Below are 26,766 nucleotides of genomic sequence, written 5' to 3' on the forward strand. Positions count from 1 at the left end.
TTGAGGGACCCAATGGCAAAATAGCTTCCATTCGCCCGTTTGTTTTAGACTACACAGAGCCCCTCTGGGGCAGAGATTTAATGGTTCAATGGGGAACCACAATTGATATCCCAGAAAACCCGCAGGTTTTTCGGGGAGCAGTCGCTGAAGTGCGCCATGCCCAAAAATTGATTTGGAAAACTGATACTCCAATAAGGGTAGTTCAGTGGCCGCTCAATAAAACCAAATTAAAGGCGCTTGAAGAACTTGTACAAGAGCAGTTAGAAAAAGGTCACATTGTGGAGACCACGTCGCCGTGGAATTCGCCTGTCTTTGTCATTAAAAAACCAAACAAAGACAAGTGGAGACTCCTCCATGACCTCCGTCAAATCAACAACGTTATTGAGGACATGGGCTCCCTACAACCAGGGATGCCCTCACCAAGCATGCTTCCACAAAATTGGTCTTTAGCTGTAATTGACATCAAAGATTGTTTTTTTCACATTCCCCTACATCCTGACGATGCTCCGCGTTTTGCCTTTTCGGTTCCCACCATTAACCTGGAGGCCCCAATGAAGAGATACCATTGGACGGTCCTCCCTCAGGGATTGAAAGTCAGTCCTGTGATTTGCCAGAGGTATGTCTCTTCCTTGTTGTCTCCAGTCCGTGAAGCTGCAGGAGATTCCATCATCCTGCACTACATGGATGACATCCTGGTGTGTGCCCCAAGTGATGACATGCTTACTCACACACTTGACCTGACAATCAATGCATTGGTTGCTGCAGGGTTCGAGCTCCAAGAAGAAAAGATTCAAAAGATGCCACCTTGGAAGTACCTGGGCCTTGAGATTGGAAAGCGGACCATTGTGCCGCAAAAATTGACTATCAAACATGATATCAAAACCTTAGCGGATCTCCATCAACTTTGTGGATCCTTAAATTGGGTGAGACCTTGGCTAGGCATTTCCACCGAAGACCTAGCCCCCCTTTTCAATTTGTTAAAAGGGGGAGATGACCTTAGTGCTCCTAGGACCCTCACCCAGGAAGCGAAAACCGCACTGGAGAAAGTTCAGGAAATCATGTCTACTAGACAGGCCCACAGGTGCCAGCAGGGTCTCCCCTTCAAATTTATCATCTTAGGCAAATTGCCACACCTCCATGGGATGATTTTTCAGTGGGAAACTGTCCAGGCAAAGAAAAAGGACCAGGTCAAGAAAGATCCCCTCTTAATTATAGAGTGGGTCTTTCTCAGTCACAACAGGTCAAAAAGGATGACAATGCCACAAGAGCTGATGGCAGAATTGATCCGGAAAGCAAGGATACGGATCAGAGAATTGGCAGGGTGTGACTTTGACTGCATTTACATTTCCTTAAACCTGAAATCAGGCCATTTGTCTCAAGCAATGCTAGAGCAATTTTATCAAGAGAATGAAGCCTTGCAATTAGCCCTAGATAGCTACACAGGCCAAATTTCAATTCATAGACCGGCCCACAAAATTTTCAATTCAGATGTTCAGTTTTCATTATCACTGACAAGTATTCAGAGCAGGACACCTCTAAAAGCACTGACAGTTTTTACTGATGCGTCTGGTGCGTCTCACAAGTCAGTGGTAACTTGGAAAGATCCCCAAACTCAACAGTGGGAGGCAGATATTGCCAAGGTGGAAGGATCACCCCAAATTGCTGAGTTGGCCGCTGTAGTCAGAGCTTTTGAGAAGTTTCCTGAGCCTTTAAATGTAGTTACTGATTCAGCTTATGTTGCAGGTGTAGTGTCTAGGGCAGAGAATGCTGTGTTGCAAGAAGTTTCCAACATTCCTTTATATGAATTACTTTCTAAGTTAGTAAGAATAATTTCTTGCCGAGAACACCCCTTTTATGTGATGCACGTTAGGTCACACACAGACCTGCCGGGGTTCATTGCAGAAGGAAACCGGAAAGCTGATGCCCTTGCGGCTACAGCCAAGATGGCCCCGCTCCCAGAGGTATTCCAACAAGCAAAGATCAGTCATCAATTTTTTCATCAGAATGCACCTGCCTTGGTCCGACAATTCCATCTGAAGCACAAACAAGCCCAGGCCATCGTAGCCACGTGCCCTTCTTGTCAAAATCAGTCACTACCTACTTTAAGTGCAGGTGCAAACCCTAGGGGCTTGCAGAGCTGCGAAGTGTGGCAGACAGATGTAACCCACATCCCATCATTTGGCAGATTTAAATATGTCCACGTCTCCGTGGATACCTTTTCTGGTGCCATCTATGCTTCTGCCCACACAAGGGAGAAAGCCAGTGAGGTAAAGAAGCATTTCATGCAAGCCTTTTCCACATTAGGAATCCCTAAGGTCATCAAAACAGACAATGGCCCAGCGTACAAGTCCAAAGACCTTCAGAGCTTCCTGCAGCAATGGGGAATAGAACACAAAACAGGCATCCCCTATTCCCCGACAGGCCAAGCTGTGGTGGAGAGAGCCCATCAGAACCTAAAAAAGGTTCTTCACCGACAACGTGAAGTTATGAAAACAGAGACCCCTCAAATCCAGCTGTCCAAAGCGCTGTTCACACTGAACTTTTTGAACTGTACCTATGAAAACCTTAACCCACCTATTGTCAGACATTTTAACGAGAACAGTCAGCACAAATTAAAAGTCCGTCCGCCAGTCCTCATAAAGGACCCTGAAACTTGGAAAATAGAGGGGCCCCATGAGCTCGTAGTCTGGGGTAGGGGGTATGCGTGCGTATCCACTCCCTCAGGCTTGAGATGGATCCCCTCCAGGTGGGTGAGACCGTACATTCCTAAGGTGTCAAAGGACAAAGCTGCAACACAGGTAGCCAGTGCCTGCTGGAGGAGGAAGCGCCGTCAGACTCTTTAAAGTTAGATTGTTGTTACCTGGACCTTATCCCTAACATTTTTTATTTTCAGTTTTAGTGTTTTCCTTTGATCTGAACTCAGCCCTGGTGTCATCAGAATGAGCCCCATCCTTCCGTTGCTTCTGTTGACAGCCGTCCATCCAGGTCAGATGTGGATTGTTCCACAACCCCAAGCAAATGTGTGGACCACCCTCGCCAGAGTCCTCAACCAAGACCACATTTGCCTGTCAGCCTCTTCTGTGTCTGACCCGATGTCCACTTGCCTTGTGGGGATCCCATCTAAATATGATGAATTTCCGCCAACATTAGCTGCTCCCCTTCCCCCAGTATATAATCCGTTATCCCCTTGGTCAAAATTAATTGATAGACAAGCAGTAGCAGAAAAAGAACCCCAAGAATTTGAACTCCTTGGTTCTGCCAAGGCATTCTATTGTGTTCAGTTTACGTTTACACCAAAAGATCAAGTAGATTTGTACCATGAAGTCAAACAGTTTAAAGTGAATTATACAGCAAAAATTTGGTGTAAGAAAATTTCCCAAGTAGGAATACCTTCCACCCCTGATAATAAGCCCCGTGCCCTTCCTAAGGGGTTTTTCCTCATTTGCGGGGACAGGGCATGGGCAGGCATCCCCTCTCGTCTAATCGGAGGTCCATGCACCATTGGAAAGCTGAGCCTGTTTACACCCAACAAAACCCAAATCATGGATTGGCGAACCAAAACCAGCACCCGCAATTCGGCCCGCAAAAAGAGAGATTTAAGGAATCTGGACCCAAATTGCGATTCTGAAATTGTACATTGGTCCAAACCAAAAGGAGTTGCGATCACCGTATTTTTGCCATGGGTGTCTGCAGCCAAAGCTTTAGGTGAATTATCACATCTAGAGTGTTGGGTTGCTAAACAGGCCAATATTACATCAGCTGCACTTTCGGACCTCCTGGCAGATGATGAAACAACAAGGCAAGCCACCCTACAAAATCGGGCTGCAATTGATTTTCTCCTCTTGCTACATAATCATCGTTGTGAGGAGTTTGAAGGTCTCTGTTGCCTGAATCTGTCATCCAAAGCTGAAAATGTCCACAAAATCATCGGGAAGATGCAACAAATGGTCCAAGACATCAAGCAAGAAACAGTGGACTGGATGGATGGACTCTTTCAGGGATGGGGACTCTTGGGCTGGGTCAAATCCATTTTGAAATCTGTATTTTTAGTTTTGCTTGTTCTTCTTGTCATTTTGTTCAGTTTTGTGATCATCAAGAGCATTGTGACCAAACTGATCTCGAAAGCTATTTCCCCTTTAGAGGTCAATCAGGTGACTGTTCCCACCTCTTCTGAGGAAGGGACAGACACCTCTGCAGAATTTACAAAACAGCCTTGGTTTGCTGATGCTTGATAGCACTCCGAGCTGAAATTTAAGTTTAGGTGCCTCTTCCTTTTTTATTTAAACGAAAAGAGGGAGATGTTGTAGTGCCTTCTTATATTTTGTAATACTTTGAAGTAGTTTGTTTTGTATCCCCATGTTTTTCCCAAATGGTTTATCCCAGACTGTACCCCCCCCCTCCTTTTCCCTCTACTTGTGTTATCCCTTTCCCGGGATGAGATCTCCAAAACCCCCACCCTGGCTCTCTGCCAGTCACCTCGACATCCCAGCCCCCTACCTAGAAGTTTCGGTCCAAGTTGTCGAGTGATTAGCCAGGGGCTAGGGGTCAGCCCCCCAAGTCCTGCCCCATACGCTGTTTTGTATGTCTATCCCCCCAGCACCCATCCCCCAGAGATACCTATTGGTCAGTAGGATTTTATCTATGTTAGTTTCCTCCCCCCTTTAAATGTGAGCTCCAGACTTCCCCCAGTGCTCTCGGCAGGAACCCCCTGAGGTATAGGAGCTCCCTCGGGACTCCTTAATAAAACCTTGGAATACCCCCTGCTGGGAGTCGGCCCCTTTCCTCTTCCACCGACGTCTCGGTCGTCTCTGCTGCAGCGAAGGCGACCAGCCTGAGTGCCCTCAGCACCCTCGGGGCACAGAGAGTGTCTCCCCGCAGTCGGCCGTGGTGGGGCTACCCCCCCCACTCTCTGCCGAGCCGGGTAAGGCCCAGGGACTGGAGAGGCCTGCAGAGAGACTGGGACATGTGACCATGACCATGACACAACCACAACCCTGACCATGAGATGATTTGGACCAAAAGGTGACCATGGGTTGGCCATGGCACAACCACGGCCTTGAGGTGACCGTGACGTGATGGTGGCCATGAGGTGACAATGAAGTGACCATGACATGATCATGAGATGACCATTACAGTGAGATGACCCTGAGCATAAGATGATGGTGATCAGGAAATGACCATGACCATGAGATGATCATGACACAACCATGGCTGTGAGACAATTGTGAGACAATTGTGAGACAATTGTGACCATGAGGTGACTGTGAGATGACCATAACTGTGGGAAATAAGAAAAGCCTTACAGAATAAAGACCTTTTCCAACTTTGTTCAATCCTGTTCACTTCTGTTCGCCTAAAGGCATTCTGGGAAGATTCAGCTGTGGTTTGATGGCCAGAGAGTGGGTTGGTGGTCACCTCGTGTGCGAGGCAGGGATTGGCTGGGGAGATGCGCAGGCACCACATGATCAGAGAGCTGATTGGGTAAAGGGACACGTCAATAGCAGCACCTCAGTGGCAGATGTGGGAATCCGCAAAATTAGAGGGTCTTGGGAAAGCTGCAAGATGCAGGCCTCAGAGCTAGCAGAACTGTGAGTAGAGCTAAGCAGCAGCCGTGAGATAGGTCAGCAGAAAAAGTATTTAAACTGTAGAAAAGCAAGGGCAAATAGAACAATGGTCTGTGTATTAACGCTTGTCTAGAATAACTCTAAGCTCCAGAAAGTTTATCTAGCAAGATATTAGGAAGGTTAAAGCTTAATAGTGGAGCTCTGTGCTTTGTGTTTTAAGGCTTACAAGCAGGTATTGTATTCGAAATAAGCAAGCATTGTTTTAACCAAAAGTACGTGTGCTTGTGGTGATTGGAGAGAACTACTGTCAATATGATTTTGCTTTGTGTGATTGGTCAAGAAACTTATAAAGTAAGTTGTAACATTAAGTTCTTGGTCTGCTGCCTGGGATGTGAGCTGCTGGCATCTTCCCATTGCCATAATCATGTAATGTGACTGATGCTGAACAATAAAACAGCTCAAGGCACGTTCCACAGCAGTCCCGTCCCTTTTGTGGTCTGTAAATAACCCCCAGCCGGCGTTAAATGGTGCTTCCTCTGTGAGGAGTTACGTTAGACTCGAAGAATAAAAAAGAAGATCATGGACAGTTTGGGCGCCAGAGGCCCAGGTTGTTAAAAAGGAGGAATAGACCATCCCCTTCGCCGTCTGCATCTGATGTCCTTGTGAGTAGCATTATTAGGGGCGCCTGGGCTACAATATGGGAAATCATTTATCTAAAACAGAATGGGACGTGTTTTACCAGCTTGAAAAAGTTTTACAGGATAAAGGACGTTCAGATATCTCAAAACATGAACTGAAAGACTTATTAATCTGGGTAAAAGCGAATACTTTAAATATAGACTTGCAGTCTGCTTTTACCTTTGATTTTTGGGACCAGATAAACTGGAAAATTTATAATCTATTCTCTCTCAAAAAGGAAGAGACTGTAGGCAGACTAATGCCTGTCTCCTGAGCTTTATTGGAGAGTTTTAAACAAAATAATTGTAACAGAGACCTTTTTGAACAACAAAACAGAACATCTTGTTCTGAGACTTTAAATCCAAGTGATGCTGGGCCATCATCCTCTTTTGGAGAAATTCTGAGTTCTGTTCGAAGTTCCTTCCCTTCTGGCACGTCCGAGATTTCTCCAAGCAGTGCAGACAGCACTCTGATTCCTGGAAGTCAGATCAGCGCTCAGCTTCGGTCGTGCCCTCTGTTTCTCCCGGGATTCTCTGCGTCCCTGCTGCTGAGAACAGCCGTCCTCCCATTCCTCCACGAAAGCAGCCACCCCCGCAATGCCCAGAAAAGTGTTCAGGATTTTCATGGCATCCCAGGAATGTGGGAGTTTGTGAGTTATGTTCAGGGCAGGGTGGAGGTCGCACAGACCCGGGAGACGAGAATTTGAAGAGGCTTTGTGATACAAGAGCTACTTGTTCTGAAATTGTGCAAGCAGGGACGGCCGAGGGGAGCTTTGGGTCTGCTCTGCCTGGCCGGGGGCTGTGGGGGCCACTCCTGCCACTGCTTCCCCTTCTCGGGAAAATACCCCCTTGGATTTGGTTCAGGCGGGCAGATTGCTTTGCAATTCTGAAAATTCTTTTCGTGTAAATTCCTCCAACAGGTCTCTCCCAGGGTTTTCTATGGTACGCTGTCTGTCTGTCTGTCTGTCTGTCTCTGCCCCGACACGGGCAGGGCGGTTCTTTGGTGGGCGCGATGCAAAGGACGAGTCTGGACTCTTCAGCTTTTCGGTCTTCAGGTTGTTTATTATTTCTTATCTACAAAATTTTTCTGTCTGCCCAACAGAGGTCTGATCTGCAAGCAGTCACAGGCACTCTCTGCCCACCCACGGGGCGGTCATGTCTTCTTATACTAAAATCTACGTACACAATATTTACCTTTATTTCCCAATGCTTTTCGCCCATGTTAGCAAGTGCACCTTCACCAGAAACCAATCTCTAAGTGCCAACATCATCACAGGAGATGGAGGACAAGAAGAAGAAAGAAGAAGGATGAGACACGCCCTGATCCCTCCATCTTGTCTCCATAACCCCCCTGTACCAAAAACCTTAAAGTTTATATTTCACCCTCTAAATGTGTCTCTTTTACACCTTTTACTCTAAAGTGATTCTCTTGTCCTCAGACTCTTGTTACTTCTGTGGATGGATCAAAATCAAGCCACCAAACACTCTTGGCAACATTCCAGGATTTTCGAGTCCCCCAAGGGTTCTCCTGGCATCTCTGGGCATCGGGAACGATGTGCTGAGATCCCACAGTACGCCAGCCCTCAGATAGAGGCGGTGGGGGAGCTGTGGATTTGGCTCTGCCTGCAGAGGACAGGGCAGGGGGAGGACAGAGGCAGCGGGCAGCAGCCAGGAGCCGAGCGGAACCAGGATGGCTCTGCCCAGACAGATGCCTGGGATGGAGGCAGGAGGGCTCAGAGGAGTTTCTGGAAACACAAACAGAAGCCTTGAAGCCCGTCTCATTTGCTGCTGGGGGGGAAAACAGCACGTCGAGGTCGCGGCTTGGAGCTGGCAATTTTCCAGCTGGTTCCCCGCAGGCAGAGCTGCAGCGCAGAACCTGTAACAGTGCAATGGAAATTATCACAGATACAAATTCGCACGCACTCCGAGAGCAGGAGTCAAATTCTGGCTTTTTTCCACAGTCCAGGGTACGTGGCTCCTCCCCTGCCCTTCCTGGCAGGGCTCCGGAGGCGGCGTGGTCCTTAAGTGATGCTGCAGCCAAGAATTCAGAGTTCTCTCCCCCGCCCATGCTGGCAGAGCTCCCAGGAAAGTTTGTTGCTTTGGCTACATCCCTGCCGAGAACTTGGTGTGACTGCGGTCACAAGGGTTTTCAGGATGAAGAAGAGACGAGAATGTTGACTCTATGATCAGAAGGCTTGATTTATTATTTTATGTTATATGTTACATTAGGACTATACTAAAAAGCAATAGAAAAGAAAAGGTTTCTTCAGAAGCTAGCTAAGCTAAGAATAGACAAGAAAGAATAACAAAGATCTGTGTCTCAGACAGAGCAAGAGCCAGCTCTGCCATGAGTGGTCAGGAAATCCAAACACCCACAGGAGACCAATCACGGGTCCACCTGGTGCATTCCACAGCAGCAGATAACCATTGTTGTTCCTCTATTATTTCTAGAGAGTCCCATCTTGTTGTTATTAGATTTCCAAAGTCCATACCTCTCCGGTGTATTCTCATGGCCGCAGATCTTCACTGACTCCTTCTGCTGCATGCTGTTCTCTCTCAGGTCAGGGCTCCTCCAAGGCTCTCCCTGACTGGCTTACCCGCCCTCTTTTATCCCGGTCATCTTCATCAGTTACAGCTGCAGCCCAATTAAGGACATCGCAGCTGCAGCCCATCGAGGGCAACCGGGACCTCTGGGGCAAAGCCTCTATACACATATTCAAATACATTTCCTCTACTATAACCATTGTTTACTTTGGTTCCTGAAACTGCAGCTTCTCACAAGGAAAAATCCTAAGAAAGGATTTTTCATGAAAGATGTCTGCGACACTTGGAGCTTGGCAGAGCTCCCAGAACAGCTGCTGGCAGTGACAATTTCACCTTTTCTGTACCAAAGACTACAATGATGAGAGGAAAAATTAGAAAGCAATCTAAATCAGAGGTTGAACCTCCCTTGAGATTACCTAATTGGTCTAATATTAATCAAAATTTAGAAAAAGTTTTGGATTCAAAGATGCAACTCCTTGCATTATCTGTAAGATACGATCGTAATGATGCAAATCCACGACATGACAGTCTTTCTCACCATGATATAAAAGAACTGCGTCAGGCTTTGAAAGAAAGTGGGTTCTCCTTATCTTAATAATGTGTTGAAAAGTATTTTTAATTGTTATGACTTAGTCCCTGCTGACTGTCGAAATGTGGCTTCCCTGATTTTAACCAATTCACAATATCTTTTATGGGAATTTACAATGGAAAAAACTCCTTAATAAATTGATTGAAAGATATGCAAATACTGCTTATGAGGATCTAGATGTTACCCAATTAGCAGGCGATCCACCTTACCATAGACTGGAAAATCAAGCAGCAGAATTGCCTCGGCCTGTATTAACAGATATTAAAGATGCTGCTAGAAAAGCTTTGTTTTCAGTTGAGCCAGCTGGTACACATGTGAATGCTTTTACTACTTTTAGGCAGGGTGAAACAGAATCCTATGGTTCTTTTTTAGATAGATTAACCCAAGCAGTCAAAAAACAACGTCCAGATGAACAAGCTCGCTACTATATTGTTCAAAACCTTGCTTTTGTAAATGCTAATGAGGAATGTAGAAAAACTATTTTAACTTTTCCTGATCAGCCTCCAGCTGTTACACAGATGCTAACAGCTTGCAGTAGGCTCACTGCTCCACAACATCTTGCTAATATACAGGTCAATGCTTTAGGAAAAACATTGGAAGACCATCTGACACAATGAATGGATACATTTGAAAAGCTCCTAGAAAAACAAGAAAAAATTTGGGAAAACTCTGTTAGCACTGTGCAGTTGGACTCTGATGAAAAGACTTGTTGCTGTGCGTGTGGTAAACCAAGTCACATTAAAAAGGATTGTCGTGTGAAAACAATCCAACCAAAACAACTTCCTATTTGCCCTCGACGTCGAAAAGGGAAGCATCTTGCTAAGTACTGTCCCTCTCGTTTGACATCGATGGCAGACCCTTGTCGTTAAATTTAAAACACAGCGCGAACCACCGCGCTCAGACACAAGCAGTGGTAGCCCCTGGCAACCAGGTACCAGTCAGGTGGTGTTGGTACCTCAGTCATTTATCCCTCAGTCAACCAATCCTCAAATGGTTCCAGCTCAATACCCTCAAGGGCAAGGTTCCAACTGGCCTCCTCAAAACTGATTCATCTATTAAATAATTTGTGTTGTGTGAACATTCCTACTGGAATTGTCAATCTTTTTCAACAAAGACAAGATTTTTTGATTCTGGGCAAAGCCAACAACAAAATTCTTGGACTCTCAATCCTTCCTTCTGTTGTTTCAGTAAATTGTAATGAAGAGCTAGTGATTTTAGCTCTTGCACTTGATGTTCCTATGATAATTCCACCAAAAACACCTATTGCTATTGCATTTCTGCTACCCATGAGTACACCCAAGCAAAACAACTTTCCAAAGAATTCAGTTGTGTCTGTGCCATCTGGTACCTCAGGTCCAGAGGTCTTTTGGGTGCAATGTTTGGACTGTGACCGACCACAACTGACTTGTAGCCTGACTCACTATGGTAAAACAATTTATGTTACAGGCATGCCAGATCCTGGTGCAGATGTCACTGGAATTTCCCATATGTTCTGGCCCAATGACTGGGATTTGGTGGCTCCTTCAGGTTCCCTCACAGGGACTGGAGGTGCTACTGTGTGTTTGCAAAGTGCATCCATGATTAACATTACGGGTCCTGAAGGAAAGACAGCAACAGTGCATCCTTTTGTTGTTCAGGAGCCTCTCACCGGCTGGGGGAGAGACGTCCTGTCCCAATGGGGAGCTGTGACTGTGGTCACAAGGGTTTTCAGGATGAAGAAGAGACGAGAATGTTGACTCCATGATCAGAAGGCTTGATTTATTATTTTATATGTTACATTAGACTATACTAAAAAGCAATAGAAAGGAAAGGTTTCTTCAGCAGCTAGCTAAGCTAAGAATAGAAAAGAATGAATAACAAAGATCTGTGTCTCAGACAGAGCAAGAGCCAGCTCTGCCATGAGTGGTCAAGAAATCCAAACACCCACAGGAGACCAATCACCTGTTGCATTCCACAGCAGCAGATAACCATTGTTTACTTTGGTTGCTGAAAACTGCAGCTTCTCACAAGGAAAAATCCTAAGAAAGGATTTTTCATGAAAGATGTCTGCGACAGGGAGCAAAACTGGAGGTGGGACTGTGACGGAAACCACGTCAAAACCGGCCACTTTCAAGCTGACCTGGAAAACTGATCATCCTGTATGGATTGATCAATGGCCTTTAACAGAGAAAAAACTAAATATCCTTAAAAAATCGGTAAAGGAACAATTACAGCAAGGTGACATCACCCCCACAAATAGTCCTTGGAATTCACCAGTATTCGTCATCCACAAGAAGACATCGGACTCCTGGAGGTTGCTTCCTGACCTGAGGAAGATCAATGAAGTGATTGAAGACATGGCACCTCTTCAACCTGGACTCCCTTCTTTATCAATGATCCCAAAACACTGGCCTCTCGTTGTCACTGATTTAAAGGACTGTTTTTCCCACATTCCACTTCATCCTGATGATGCTCCAAGATTTGCCTTTTCCGTTCCTGTCATCAATCGAAGAGAACCCGTGCAGAGATATCACTGGAAATCCCTGCCCCAAGGAATGAAGAATTCGCCTGTAATTTGTCAGCATTTTGTTGCCCAAGCTCTGTCTCCAGTTCGACAGAAGTTTCCAAGATCCATGATTCTGAACTACATGGATGATTTGCTCATCGCAGCTCCAACGCAGGCAGAGATGGAGCAAACCTGTGCCGGTGTTGTCGCTGAAATCCAAAATGCTGGGCTTGAAATTTCTGCAACAAAAATCCAAGAAGTTCCACCCTGGAAGTATCTGGGATGGAAGATGACTGAGAAAACAATAACGCCGCAGAAGATACAGCTCCAGACCAGTGTCAACAACCTGCAAGACTTACAACAACTTTTGGGAGAAATCAATTGGGTCAGACCTGTTTTGGGAATCACCAACGACGAACTGGGTCCACTTTTCAATTTACTGAGAGGAAGCTGCGACATCATTTCTCCAAGAACCTTAACACCTGAAGCTTGTGCAGCCCTTGACAAGGTCATGGAAGCTCTCCAAAGACGACAAGCTCATCGCTGTATTCCAGAAAAGCCTTTCTTTTTTGCAATTTTAGGAGGAAAAAATGCAACTTTGTAGTCTCATTTTCCAGTGGGACCCTTCTGAGACAGATCCTTTGTTGATAATATAATGGATTTTTCTTCCTTACACGTTTCCAAGGACTATTTTCACAGTTTTGGAGATGATAGCCCAAATTGTAATTAAGGCCAGCACCAGATTGCTAACTTTAGCAGGTCAAGAATTTGCAGTTATCTATTTACCATTGAAAAAAGATTATCTTAATTGGCCAATGCAAAATTCTGATGATTTGCAGTACGCATTGTTGGACTTCCCAGGTGTTTGTTCTGTTCATTACCCAGCTCACAAATTATTGCAAGCCAAATTGAGTTTTAGGGAGAAACCTAAGTTAAGTGAAGAACCCTTAAATGCAATAATTCTCTTCACTGATGGCTCTGGGCAAAAGTCACAAATCAGTCGTAACTTGGTTGAACCAAAAAACTAATGCTTGGGAGTCAGACATTCAAATAGTAGAATGGTCTGCTCAGATTGTTGAGCTTGCTGCTGTGGTTCGGGCTTTTCAGCTCTTTCCACAGCCTCTTAATTTAATCACAGATTCTGCTTATGTTGCTATTGTAGTTAAAAGATTAGAAGGGTCAATTTTAAAGGATGTTAGTCATGACACTTTATACCGTTGGCTCTCATGCCTTTATACAACTTTGCAATATAGAACTAATCCACATTTTGTTTCTCACATCAGGGCTCATTCTTCGCTTCCTGGATTTTTAGTGGGAGGAAACGCGGGAGCGGACAAACTGACAATGGTCATTTCAAACACTTTGCCAAACGTTTTTGAACGAGCAAAACTGACCCATGCCTTTTTTCACCAAAACCCGCAAGCACCTCTGCGAATGTTTCAAATTTCCAAAAGTCAAGCTAAGGCTGTCGTGAGTACTTGCCCTGACTGTCAGCTTGTGCAGCCTGCTGTTTCTACAGGAGCAGTCAACCCACGAGGTTTGCAAAGCCTGCAGTTATGGCAAACGGATATCATTAAATACCCTTCCTTTGGTAAATTTAAAAATATTCATGTTTCAGTGGACGCGTTCTCTGGTGCAGTTTTTGCTTCTCTTCACACAGATGAAACAAACAATCATGCCTGTCACCATTTTTTACAAGCTTTTTCTTCATTGGGTGTGCCCCAAGAAGTAAAAGCGATAATAGTCCTGCATATATAGCTCAAAAATTAACCAAATTTTTAAAAACATGAAGTGTCCGTCGCATCCTTAGTATTCCTCACTCTCCCACAAGTCAAAAAATTATTAAAAAGACACATCAAATATTAAAACACATTCTTGATCAACAGAAGAGAGAAGTAGAAGTCACACCACAAATAAGGTTGAAGAAAGCTTTGTATGTTTTTAATTTTTTAAACAACTCTGTTGCAAAACCCAATCCACCAATTTTTAAGCATTTTTCAAATAACACACAAGCAAAACTGAAAGAAAATCCCCCTGTTTTAATTAGAAACCCTGAGACTGGACAAATTGAAAGTCCTTTCCAATTAATCACTTAAAAAGTATGCTTCTGTCTCTGCAAGTGCAAAAATTAAGTGAATCCCAGCCAAAAACGCCAAACTGTACCGCACCCCAGAATGTGTCAACGAGTCCAAAACTATAAAAGCAAATACACAGACATAAGCTAAACAAAAAAATCACGAGTCACACCTGACATTCCTTATTCATCAGTAAAACCTACAAACTCTAATTTTATGTTATTTATAAGTGTGTCAATTGTTAGTTTCATAGAACTGATTTTTGGCAAAAGCCTAGTTTTTGTTTTGTTAAGTTATAAATCCCCTCTATTAGACTTTCAAAGATAAAATTTTATTTTAAATTCAAAAGCAAAGTTTCTAAATTAATATATATGAGAAGATTTTTTGCCAAAAATAAGCTCATGAAAAAGATAAGGCAAAATCAAATGATATGCTGGTGTTAATTAGTTTTAATTGCTTCTTATAGTGCAAATTTGCCTGTGAAACAACCAAAACCAAATGTTTATGTGACCTTAGCCAAGGCAGCTGACTCAAATACTAAATGTTTGTCTAATTCAAAACCAAAAAACGCCTTCTCAACCTGTCTAATCAGCGTGCCAGTAGAAAATTTGCCTTTGATCAAAAAGCAATCTAATAGCAAGCCTAGTAAAATTAACAATGAGAGCAATCCCGTATTAAATTAAAACATTTAAGCCAAAAAACTTCCCAAAGCAATGTCTAAACCCCCCAAATTAAAAATCCTTAATTCTTTAACAATAGATTTTTGCCTTATGTTTACAGCTAATGATTAGCAAAAAAGTAATCCTCTGAAGTACAATGTTATTCCCCATCATTTTGCATGCAGAAATTTAAGTGTTTGGTGTAATTATTCAAACAGATGAAATGTACTTTCCAAAACTAACTAATATCCACAACAATTGCCAAAAGAATATTAGTTCATTGGTAAAGATAGAGCTTAGCAAAGCATTCCATCACGCCTTAAAAGTAACGCATGTAGCATTGGAATGCTCACTGTAATAACACCTACTGCTAAAGCAGTCATTAAAAAGAAACATAAAACAACAAAATCTGTTCATCATTATGATGAAAACTGAAAGAGTAATTTCATGCCTTAAATTGCTACCAAAAAAATTTCAGCAAGTTTGTTTTTACCCCAAGTGGCTTCAGCAATGACATTGAAACAATTAAATCAAGTTAGATGTTAGCTAAGTAAACAAACTAATGCCACATCCACAGCAATCAGTGATATGTTAACAAATGTTAATAGTGTTAAACATGCTACCCCTCAGAATAGAACAGCAATGGATTTTCTTTTACTAGCACATAAACATAATTGTGAAAATTTTGAAAGATTGTTGTATAAACCTATCTGATCATTCTGAATCCATCTGCAAAAGCTTACAAAAGCTGAAAATTTTGACAACTCAAATTTAAAAAAATAGTGAATCCTAATTAAATAATTTGTTCCAAAAACAGAGCTTTACACCTTAGCTAAAGAAACTTTGTAAGATAAGTGTATTTATGTTAAGTGTTTTAGTAGTTACATTAGTAGTAATACCTTACATACTTCAGTGTGTACAACAAATAATAAACAAAACGATCAAAAAAGTTTTTATCATACAAAAAAGAGAAGTAAAAAATAAATTCACAAAAAATTCTCAAAATACCACAAAAATAGTAGATGAAAGTATAAACATAGAAGAAAGTTTTAAATTAAAGCCTTAAAATCGACAATTTTTTTTAAAAAATAACTTAAAATTGTTATCAAACATAACTTATGCCCTTTAAACTAACTAAACTTCCACAGCATTAAAATTGCTGTGTTGTAATACAGCAATGCTTAATGCAAGCAAAAAACCACTTTAAATAAGAAATAAGCAAATATATTATAGTAAAAATACGAAACACAAAGTAGTTAATAAACAACCCAATTACAAAAGTTTCTTTTTAAGTAAATTGAGAGGGGGTATTGTGGGAATCCATAAAATCAGAGGATTTTGGGAAAGCTGCAAAAGGCAGGCCTCAGGGACTGCAGAACTGTGATAAGAGCTAAGCAGTAGCCATGAGATTGGTCAGCAGAAAAATTATGTAAGAAGTAGAAAAGTAAGGACAAATAGAACAATGGTCTGTGTATTAACACTTGTCTAGAATAACTCCCTAACCTGCAGAAAAGTATATCTAGCAAGACATTAGGAAAGTTCTAAGCTTAATAATGGAGCTCTGTGCTTTGTGTTTTAAGGCTTACAATCAGGGATTGGACTCGAAATAAGCAAGCATTGCTTTAAGCAAAAGTATGTGTGCTTATGGATTCCACAGCTGCCAGGGTGGGGTGGGGTTGGAAGGCAATTGGAATTGGTAGAAATGGGATCCCAGTTTGGAGCGGTGGGATGGGGATTGTGTGGGGCTGGCAGGGTGGGATGTATTTGATAGCAAATAAAACTTTCAGAGTTACTGATTTCTCTCCTGTTTATTTTCTGTCAGTTCTGTTTGCAGAGTGCCACCTTCTCAGCTGATTCAATTCCTATAAAAATCCCATTTTTAAAATCATCTAACCCTAACAACCCAAAACTAATATCCAAATAAAACCACCTACCCGCAATTAAATTTTTTAAAAATAATTTTAATTGGTTTAGAGTACTTAAGGATGTTATTAAAGTTTAATTGTTTGGTTAAAATGTATGAGAAATTATAGTGGTCTTTGGTTTTGTGTTTAGTATATTTGTAATATGAATTGTTTTACTAAGGTGTGTTAGATTGTATGTTAGTTTTTTTAGGACCACAGAGACTGGGATCAAATATGGACTGGGATCTTATGGACTGGTGTGAGACATGGTCTGGAGTTCCCCTCATTTGCCTCATGACCATCCCAAGGACAGGTATCAGGACCCTGAGGACCCTGATTGGAATTCTGGCCTGCCTGAGGTGGATGCACACCAAAATCCTGAGGCCCCTGAGCAGAGTTCTGGCCTGCCAAGTGATTGTTTGCAGATGTATTTGCTGCTATGGTACCTTGCTTCTGGCAGGGCCTGCCAAGGGGCCACGTGCTCTATATGCTTGCACCTGCTTCGTGACAATAGCCCAGGAATCTTCCCACCTCTTGGCCAGATGAACTTGCTGGGGCGACTTTGGTGGTCCCCCCGCCATGGAAAGTCCTTCATCTGCTTCACTACCACTATGACAAACAGAGACTGAAGCCCCCTCCCAAGGACTGAGACTGAGACCCCGTAATTCTGATACAGGGGGTGCTGGCCTGACTGGAGTGAGCCAAGTATTGCCTGCAGGTGTGTTTGCTGGACCAAGAAAAGCAATGGGTCCCGCTCACTGCTGAGAACATGGACTATCTGTGCCTGTTCCCCCCTTGATGGCTTCAATACCCTTATTCTTCATTGTATCTGTTCCCCCTCAGCAATTTCAACAGACTTATTCTCTGCTACCTGTTCCCCCCTCATGCAAAGGGCTATGATAGGCCTCTGAGTTAACCAGGGCTTTTCAGATCTTCCCAATATGACTGGGCGAACTCCAGCCACTGGACCACGAGGCCTTCATCTCTACGTTTGGTAGCTACACCCACTCTGTCTCCCCCTCTCTTTCTCTATTCTTTTCATTCTTTTCCTTTTTCCTAATTCCTTTAAGACATTTGCTGTGGTCATTCAAAAATAGGTGCATTTGTTTGATTGATACTGCAATCCCCTTCTGTGTTGCTTTTGCCCTCTGAGATCAGCTAAAGAACTATCACAACCTCCATCTGTATGAGTGGATTGTGACAGTATCTCACCTTTAGCTGCTTCTTTCAACTCTCTTTCCACCAGCTCATTCCCTTCTTCCAATTCAGAGCTCATTTCTAGTGGGCCTTGATATGCATGATGGCTGCCTTCTCAGGCAGCTGAACTGCTTCCAACAGTCTTATTGTCTCTTTGCATGTTTAATATTTTCCCCTTGTGAATTCAACAGTCCTCTTTCTTTCCAAGTCACTCAGTGGGCATGCACAACCCCAAATGCATACCTTAAGTCTGTATAAATGTTGATTTCTCTTCGTTTTGCCTGTTCTAAAGCACTTATTTCAGCCTTTTGGGCAGAGGTGTTTGTTGATAGTGGTCCAGACTCTATTACCTCTCTGCAAGTGGTGACAGCATGCCAAGCATGTCTTTTTCCACTGATGACATTAACTGCTCCCATCGGTGAGCCAGGTCTCGGCATTATTGAGGGGGTGTCCTTCAAATCCAACGGCTGCAGTAGGTGGCCTCAATAGTTTCCAGGCAATCATGGATCTCTGGATCTCTTGTGCTGGACAATGCTCTTTTCCTGACCCAGAGATAGGGCAACTGAGAGGCATTTTAAAAACTTTTATTCCATTTTCAGTCTCATAAGAAGGCTAAGAGAATACAGATGTTATAATTCACGCCATCACAATCAGAAGCCAACTGTTTCCTAATTACAATACACTTTAGGCCTCTCTTGGCCCATCAGCTTTTTGCCACGCCATGCTGTAGATGCCTTACAGCCAATCATCTGAAACTACCCTCGTGGGTCCCACTACACTGCATCTTTCATAGTTCTATTTCTCCAAAGTATCTAGTCTTATTTGCTAGGCCATCTTTTAAAACTTTTATCCATTTCTCTCTCATCAATATCTGTCCTATTCCATGGCATTTCTAAGTCAGCATTTCTTGTCTCAAAGTTTGCACATGGATGAATACAGTGTGGGCCTTCTGTCAGGCCTTGAGAACTCTCTACAAATCCATTGCCCACACATGGTCAGAGAGAAATCTGGGGAGAAATCCTGGAATTTTGGGAAAAATCCTGAAATTCTGGGAAAAAAAACCCAAATCTGGGATCATACTGGGAGTGACGAGGATTGTACTGAATTTGTAGTGATCATCATACTGGGCTCATACTGCCATGCCATGGCAGATGGTGATCACACCAATGGAGACTGGGATCATACTGGGAGTGAGCAGGAGCCTGCAGGGGGGGGCAATTGCGACCATGTTATGGGCAAATGGGATGTACTGGAAGTGACTGGGATTATGCTGAGGGTGACTGGGAGCAGCTGTGAGTAACTGGGATCATGCTAGGAGCAACTGGGAGGAACTGGGAGTGACTGGGTACATGCTGGGGGTGATTGGAAACAACTGGACTTATACTGGGATGAACTGGGATCATGCTGGAGCTGACTGGGATCATTCTGGCAGTGAGTGCTTGGGAGCAAATGGGATCATACTGGAAGGAACTGCAAAGATGCTGGAGGGAACTGGGCTACACTGGGAAATACTGGGAGTGACTGGAACAAAAGTGAGGATGAAAGAAAACAATTGGAACCATGTGGAGCACAACTGGTTCATACTGGCAGGGACTGGGAGCACACTGGGCTCATATTTGGATCATACTGGAAATGACTTGGCTCATATATGAAGCAACTGGGATTCTGCAGTGAGTGAGGGGAAGTGACCAGGATCATACTGGGAGTGCTGAGGAAACTGGAAGCACACGGGGGGACCAACTGGGCTCATACTGGGAGCAGCCACTGCCAGCCCTGGCACCCCCCAAAAACACCTCCCAGGATCCCCCCGAGGGCCATCTGCAGCTCAGCTTTGGAGCCCTGCCAGCTGCAAACATCCCCCCCCCCCCAAAAACCCCAAACCCAGGCTCCCCCCGGGATATTTGGGCTGCGCTCCCCCTGCCTGGGCACCTGCAAAATGGGGGACGATGCTCCTGGGGCTGCGGCGACTGCAGGGTTCCCTCTCCCCTTCTCCAGCTGCTTCCTGCAGTTGCTCGGCCTCTTCCTCCCTCCCTCCTCCTCCTCCCCCACTCCCAAAGACTGAACCATGAGGGGAAAGGGGGCAGGGAAAGGGCGGGAACCGTGAGGGGAAAGGGGGCGGGGAAAGGGCGGGAACCGTGAGGGGAAAGGGGGCGGGGAAAGGGCGGGAACCGTGAGGGGAAAGGGGGCGGGGAAAGGGCGGGAACCGTGAGGGGAAAGGGGCGGGCTCAGGCCATGGGCGGCAACTGTGAGGGGACACTCTGGGAGGCGGCACCCTGCAAACAGAACTGCAACGGACTGAACGTGAACGGGAAAGAAACCAGTAAGTCTGAGAGTTTTATTTGCCATTAAATACATCCCACACATCCAGCCCCACACAATCCCCATCCCACCGCTCCCATGATCCCATCCTATCGCTCCCAAATTGGGATCCCATTTCTCCGTATCTCCTTCCAACCCCATCTCACCCTGGTTCCTGTGGAATGGAGTGAGTTTGGCATAGGATTGAGATTTTGAGGTGGGAACAAGCAGTTTGAGGTAGGATTGAGCCCTTTTGTGTTAAGATTGAGCTGTTTTCAGTGGGATTTGAGTGGTTTTTGAGGTGAAAGATCGATCCCTCTTCACTTTTGGACTGCAAAGAGATGGAAAAGACAAGAAAATTAAGGCCAAACCAAAAGAATAAGAAGCCAGGTGTGTTCCCAACATGGATCACAGGGAATGTGAGTGACCAGGGCTATGCCCAAAGTGCCTCCTCCAGTGGGGGATGGAGCTGCAGCAGCGCACGAAGCTCTTCCCGCACTCGGGGCACTCGCAGGGCTTCCCTTACTGGTGCCTCCGTTGGTGTTGGGTCAAGTGAGAGCTGCAGGAGAAGCTCTTCCCACACTGGGGACACTCGTAGGGCCTCTCCCCAGTGTGGATGCACCGGTGGGTGATGAGGGTGGAGTTCTTCTTGAATCCCTTCCTGCAGTCAGGGCAGAAGAAGGGCCTCTCCTCTGTGTGACTGAGATTGTGCAGGAGGACATGGGAGTTGAACCAAAATCTATTCCCACACTCGGAACACTCGTAAGGCCTCTCCCTAGTGTGGATCTTTCGGTGGCTGATCAGGATGTCATGGTCCCTAAAGCTCTTCCCACACTCCCCACACGCGTAGGGTCGTTCCCCAGTGTGGATCCTCTGGTGCTTGATCAGGTCAGAGCTCCCCCTGAAGCTCTTCCCACACTCCCAACACTCGTAGGGCCTCTCCCCAGTGTGGGTGAAAGAGAGCAACTGGAACCATGTGGAGCACAACTGGTTCAGACTGGCAGGGACTGGGAGCACACTGGGGCCATATTTGGATCATACTGGGAGGGAGTGGACTAATACTGGGAGGATCTGAGAGGGACTGGGAGCACACCCTGCACATCATCCCCCAGACTGGGCCTGACTGGGAGCAACTGGGAGCACGCTGGCAGCAAATGGCATCATACTGAGACTGACTGGGCTGATCTAGGAAGCAACTGGAACCATGCTGGAGGCAGCTGGGACCATACTGGGAGAGATTGGAAGCAACTGGGATTATACTGGGACCCCACTGGGAGGGCTGGCATGTGACTGGGATCAAACTGGAGCTTACTGGGATGATATTGGGGTTGAAAGGGAGCGACTGGGATCACACTTTGGGCTACTGGGAGCAGCTGAGGGAAACTGGGATGATGCTGCAAGCAAACTGGAGCAACTGGGAAGCACTGGATGCCTGCTGGGGGCAACTGGGATATACTGGGCATGACTGGGGGATCATACTGGGAGAACTGACACCTTACTGGGGCCACTGGCAGTGCCTGGGAATGACTGCAGACATGCTGGGAGCAACTGGGATATACTGGGAGTGTCTGGAACCATCCTGGGGGGACTGGAACCACACTGGGAACAACTGGGACCATGCTGGGGACAACTGGGACCACACTGGGGGCAACTGGGAGGGAGTGGGACCATGCTGGGAGGGACTGGGATCATATGGGGAGGGACTGGGACTAGAGCAGGGGCACCTGGGTTCAACTGGGACAATACTGGGAGTGTCTGTAACCATAGGGGAGTGATGGAAGCACACTGGGAACAGCTGGGCCCATGCTGGGAGCAACTGGGATCCCACTGGGGGCACTGGCATCAGACTGGGAGTGACTGGGAGCAACTGGGATTAGACTGCAAGGGACTGGGATCATACTGGGAGTGGCTACACTCATACTGGGATTATACAGTATGATGCCATTTGCTGCCAGCGTGCTCCCAGTTGCTCCCAGTCAGGCCCAGTCTGGGGGATGATGTGCAGGGTGTGCTCCCAGTCCCTCTCAGATCCTCCCAGTATTAGTCCAGTCCCTCCCAGTATGATCCAGAGATGAGCCCAGTGTGCTCCCTGTCCCTGCCAGTATGAACCAGTTGTGCTCCACATGGTTCCAGTTGCTCTCTTTCACCCTCACTTTTGTTCCAGTCACTCCCAGTATCCCCCAGTGTAGCCCAGTTCCCTCCAGCATCTTTGCAGTTCCTTCCAGTATGATCCCATTTGCTGCCAAGCACTCCCAGTCAGCCTCAGTGTAGTGGCACTCACTGCCAGAATGATCCCAGTCAGTTCCAGCATGATCCCAGTTCATCCCAGGATAAGCCCAGCAGTTTCCAGTCACCCCCAGCGTGCAGCCAGTCACTCCCAGTTGCTCCTGGCATGATCCCAGTTGTTCCCAGTCACCCTCAGCATAATCCCAGTCACCCTCTGTACGATCCCAGTGCAGCCCAGTCCCTGGCAGTGCTGCCACTGCTGGGATCCCCCAGGCCTGTGTGCGTTCCCCCCTGGCGGATGTGCCGAGAGGAGCCCCAAGGGCTGGCAGTGGCCAGGCAGGGTCCCCAGCAAGGCCCAGTTTGGATGTGCAGCCCCCAGTTTGCCCAGTTTGCCTCTCCTTTGGCCCGGGCCGGGTTCCCCCCGCCCGCAGCGGCTGGGAGCAGCCGAGAGCCCCGCGCTGCCCATACCGACCTGGCCCGGCTCCATGGCCGCTGCTGCCGCGGGCTGCGAGGGCTGCGGGAACGGGGCACCGAGGGTGTGGCTGCTGCTGGGGGAGGAGGAGGAGGGAGGGAAGGGCAGGGATGGAGGGGGAGGAGGAGGCGGGGTTAGGGGGGAGGAGGAGGAGAAGGAATGGAAGGGGAGGGATAGAAGATGAGAGGAGGTGGGGAAAACAGAGAGGAGCGGGAGGAAGAGGAAGAGGAGGGACAAAGGTGGATCAAGGCTGAGCTGCGGGAGCCACGCGGTCTTGAGCCCTGCCTGAATTCGCAGCCCCCACCTGTGGGATCATCCCCCCCCCCCCCCATGGCGCAGGTGAGCGGGGAGGGGGAGCCCGGCCCGGATATCCCGGGGGGTCCCTGGGTTGGGTTTTTGGGGGGATGTTTGGAGAATGAAGAAGTCCAAGGCTGAGCGGAAAAGGCCCCTCGGGGGGACATCGGGGGCTGGCGGTGGCCAAAGTGGGGAGGCCAGAGAGGGGGGAGTGCCGCCATTGGCGGGAGCCTCAAGAGCCTGGAGAGGGGCAGGGGGGACTCCTTGGAGCCGCTGCAGCCCAGAGCAGAGAATGAGGGGAGAAGGGAGCCCGGGAGCCCAAAGAGCCCCGGCATCCCGAAATGGGGAGAGCCAAGAGGGGGCAGTGCGTCCCCGGGTGTGCCCTGGGGGGATCTCGTTGCCCTTGCCTGTGGCACGGAGGCAAATCCCATGCTGTCCTTGTCCTTCCTCGCCCAGAGCAGGAGCTGAGCATGGAGAGCAGGGAGGACAAATGCCCGCGGCAGAACCTGGTGGCAGAGGCCGTTTGGAGCGGCTCCACGGCGCAGGAAGCCAACGGGGAGGAAAAGGCCCGGAGATGCCGCACGAGGAGGGGCTGCAAACGCAGATGGCGGGGATGTGAGGGGGAAAGAGCCAGCCTGGGCCGGGAAGGCAGGCAGAGATGGAGCCAGAGCTCGGAGCTGGTGCTCCATGAGCAGCTCCATGATGGGGAGAAGCCCCACACGTGCGAGGAGTGTGACAAGAGCTTCAGGTGGAACTCCGAGCTGATCAAGCACCAGAGGATCCACACTGGGGAACGGCCCTACGAGTGTGGGCAGTGTGGGAGGAGGTTTCAGACCAGGTCCCATCTCCTCCAGCACTATCAGAGTCACACAGAGGAGAGGCCCTTCCAATGCCCCGACTGTGGGAAGGGATTCAAGCACAACTCTGACCTCGTCAGGCACCGGCGCATCCACACAGGGGAGAGGCCCTACGAGTGTGATAAATGCAGGAAGAGGTTTCAGTCCAGCTCCAATCTCCTCCGGCACTATCGGATTCACACAGAGGAGAGGCCCTTCCAATGCCCCGACTGTGGGAAGGGATTCCAGCGCAACTCCCACCTCGTCACCCACCAGCCCATCCACAGTGGGGAGAGGCCCTACGAGTGTCCCCAGTGTGGGAAGAGCTTCTCCTGCAGCTCTCACTTGACCAAACACCAACGGAGGCACCGGTAAGGGAAGCCCTGCGAGTGCCCCGAGTGCGGGAAGAGCTTCGTGCGCTGCTGCAGCTCCATCCCCCACTGGAGGAGGCACTTTGGGCACAGCCCTGGTCACTCACATTCCCTGTGATCCATGTTGGGAACACACCTGGCTGCTTCTCCTTTTGGTTTGGCCTGAATTTTTTTCCCTTCTCCATCTCTTAGCAGTTCAAAAGCCAGGAGGGATTCATCTGTCACTTCAAAACCACTCAAATCTCACTGAAAACAAATGAATTTTAACCCAAAAGGCTCAATTCCACCTCAAATTCCTTGTTCCCTCCTCAAAAAAACTCAATCCCATGGCAAACTCACTCCATTCCACAGCCACCAGGGTGAGATGGGGTTGGAAGCAGACTGGGAGAAGTGGGATCATGTGGAGCGGTGGGATGGGGATTGTGTGGGCCTGGCTGTGTGGGATGTATTTGATAGCAAATAAAAATTTCTGAGTTACTGATTTCTGTCCCATTCATTTTCAGGCAATTTTGTTTGCGGTGTCACCTTGTCAGCTGAATTAATTCCCATAAGAATCCCTTCTTTAAAATCATCTAACCCAAACAATCCAAAAACCAGTATCCAAATAAAAACACCCGCCTGCATTTAATTTTTTTAATTGTAATTTAATTGTTTTAGAGTATTTAGGGGTGTTATAAATTGTTTGGTTAAAAGGTATGAGAAATTATCGTCTTTGGTTTTGTGTTTAGTATATTTGTAATATGAATTGTTTAACTAAGGTGTGTTAGATTGCATGTTTGTTTTTTAGATATTTTTTATCTCAAGTATATTAGCCATCGAGTTAAAACTTTCAAAGGTTATTTCTTGGTATATAATTTATTTATATTTATTGGTAATGTTATAGTTCTTGTTTTTTTGGCTTGAATCATTATTGGAGTATTGTAAGTAAGAGTTGAAGTTACTATATTTCATTTTCATTCTAATTATTTATTTTAATTATTATTTATTTAATTATAATTTCATTCTAATTTTTTAAGATGATAGGAAGGAAGTTCAAGGGCACGAACATTTTTTCCTGGCTGGGAACTGGAATTCCAGATCCTTGGAGCGTGTGCAGGACCACACAGACTGGGATCAAGTATGGGCTGGGATCAAATATGGGCTGGGATCCTATGGGTTGGGACTCCACAGAGTGGGACCATATGGATCAGGACCACACAGACTGGGATCAACTGGACTGGGATCAAATATGGACTGGGACTGTTTCTGAAAGTAACTTTTTCTATAGTTTTTATTTCTGGTGTTAATTAAGCTCAGTGAAATAGCTGCTTGTGTTAAACTGCCTGCTTGGGTGAGATAACATCCAATGCACCCAGGATGAGGACACCTGTACAGATCTGCCAACTATCAGCACTCCCTGTCTGAAGGCAGAGTGCACCAAGGCCCAAAAACTGGAGGTGATAAAGAGAAGGAGCCAAAACCACAGCCAAGAAACACACATGCTCTGAAAAGGCAGACCCAGGGAGGGGCCCTGTAAAATCATTCCTGGAATATGTAAAGTAGTTGATGGATATGCATGAGGGTCTATGAATATGCACCAGGCTGATGTAAGGGGAAAGGTATTTCAGGGCGATGCTGATTCCTTGGTTGTGGTTTTAGTCCATTTTTATCACCTCCAGTTTTTGGGCTTTGGTTCACTCTGACTCTGAGAAATTGAGGTTTTGGGATTTTTAGTATGTTGTGGATGGAAGCAAAATGGAAGGCACAGTGCTTCGTCCTGGGTTTCTTCTTCATGCTTCTTCCTTCTTCTTCATGGGTTTGGGTGGCTTTTTGTATTTGGGCAGAAATTCCACATTGCAGGCTCTTTGGGATCAGTTATTGGGTTAAAAGGGAAAATAATCTAGGTGTCAGTTCCTAAGTGGATAGTTTAGTCTTAAAAGACCTTGGAACAAGAGACTGTTGGCCATTTTGTGCCTTCTACTGAAAAGCTGCTGAACTCCCAGTAATGAGGCTGTTTTACCAATAAGAAATAATAAACACTTGAGTCTGAACATGAATTACTGTCTCAAGTGCCTTCAATCCAGAGCCAGTGAAACCAACAACTGGTACCCCACAGCTTGAGGTAGTGCCATGGCAGAACTTGTTCATGCTCTTTTCCCCTGGTGATTTTCTACTCCCGTCCAGACTCTGATAGCAAAGCCGTGCTGGTGACAAAAGATTGACCTTGGCATCCTGGGGCACTTTCTGGGTGGGTGTTTGAATCTGCTTTTCCAGGCCTCGGGCTGAGCAGGGTGAGGCCGAGGCCTGGGCCCCTCCAGGCGGCGCCGGGAGCGCCCGGGGCAGCGGCGAGGGGCGGCCCTGAGGGGCGGCACAGGGGGCATTTCCCCCGAGCGGGCGGGCGGGCGGGCGGCGGGGAAAGGCGCCCTGGGCACAAGGGCAGGCACAAGGGCCCCGGCTCTCTGCAGTGCGGGCGGCCCAGCGCCAATCGCTGCTCCCGGAGCCGCTGCCAGGGCCGGGTCTCCTCCCCGCCGCTGACCCTGCACCTGCAGCGCTGCCTCCGCCTCTGCCGGGCTCCCCGGCACGGACGGCAAGGACG

General features: G+C 46.7%; 2 protein-coding genes across 2 annotated transcripts in view; one reads left to right on the plus strand and one right to left on the minus strand.

The window, feature by feature from the left end:
• Positions 1-26,766, minus strand: part of LOC143696054 (uncharacterized) — a 569,411-nt gene that overhangs the window by 106,105 nt on the left and 436,540 nt on the right. Inside the window, exon 10 of the mRNA XM_077191260.1 lies at positions 20,726-20,931. Coding sequence (XP_077047375.1) covers positions 20,726-20,931 — 206 coding nt within the window. The remainder of the gene's footprint in view (positions 1-20,725; positions 20,932-26,766) is intronic.
• The window catches only part of LOC143696055 (uncharacterized), a 224,075-nt gene that overhangs the window by 23,371 nt on the left and 173,938 nt on the right, over positions 1-26,766 (plus strand). Inside the window, 1 exon segment of the mRNA XM_077191261.1 lies at positions 23,746-24,191. Coding sequence (XP_077047376.1) covers positions 23,746-24,191 — 446 coding nt within the window.

Source organism: Agelaius phoeniceus, chromosome 28 (genome assembly GCF_051311805.1).
Source record: "Agelaius phoeniceus isolate bAgePho1 chromosome 28, bAgePho1.hap1, whole genome shotgun sequence".
In the NCBI taxonomy this organism is placed as follows: domain Eukaryota; kingdom Metazoa; phylum Chordata; class Aves; order Passeriformes; family Icteridae; genus Agelaius; species Agelaius phoeniceus.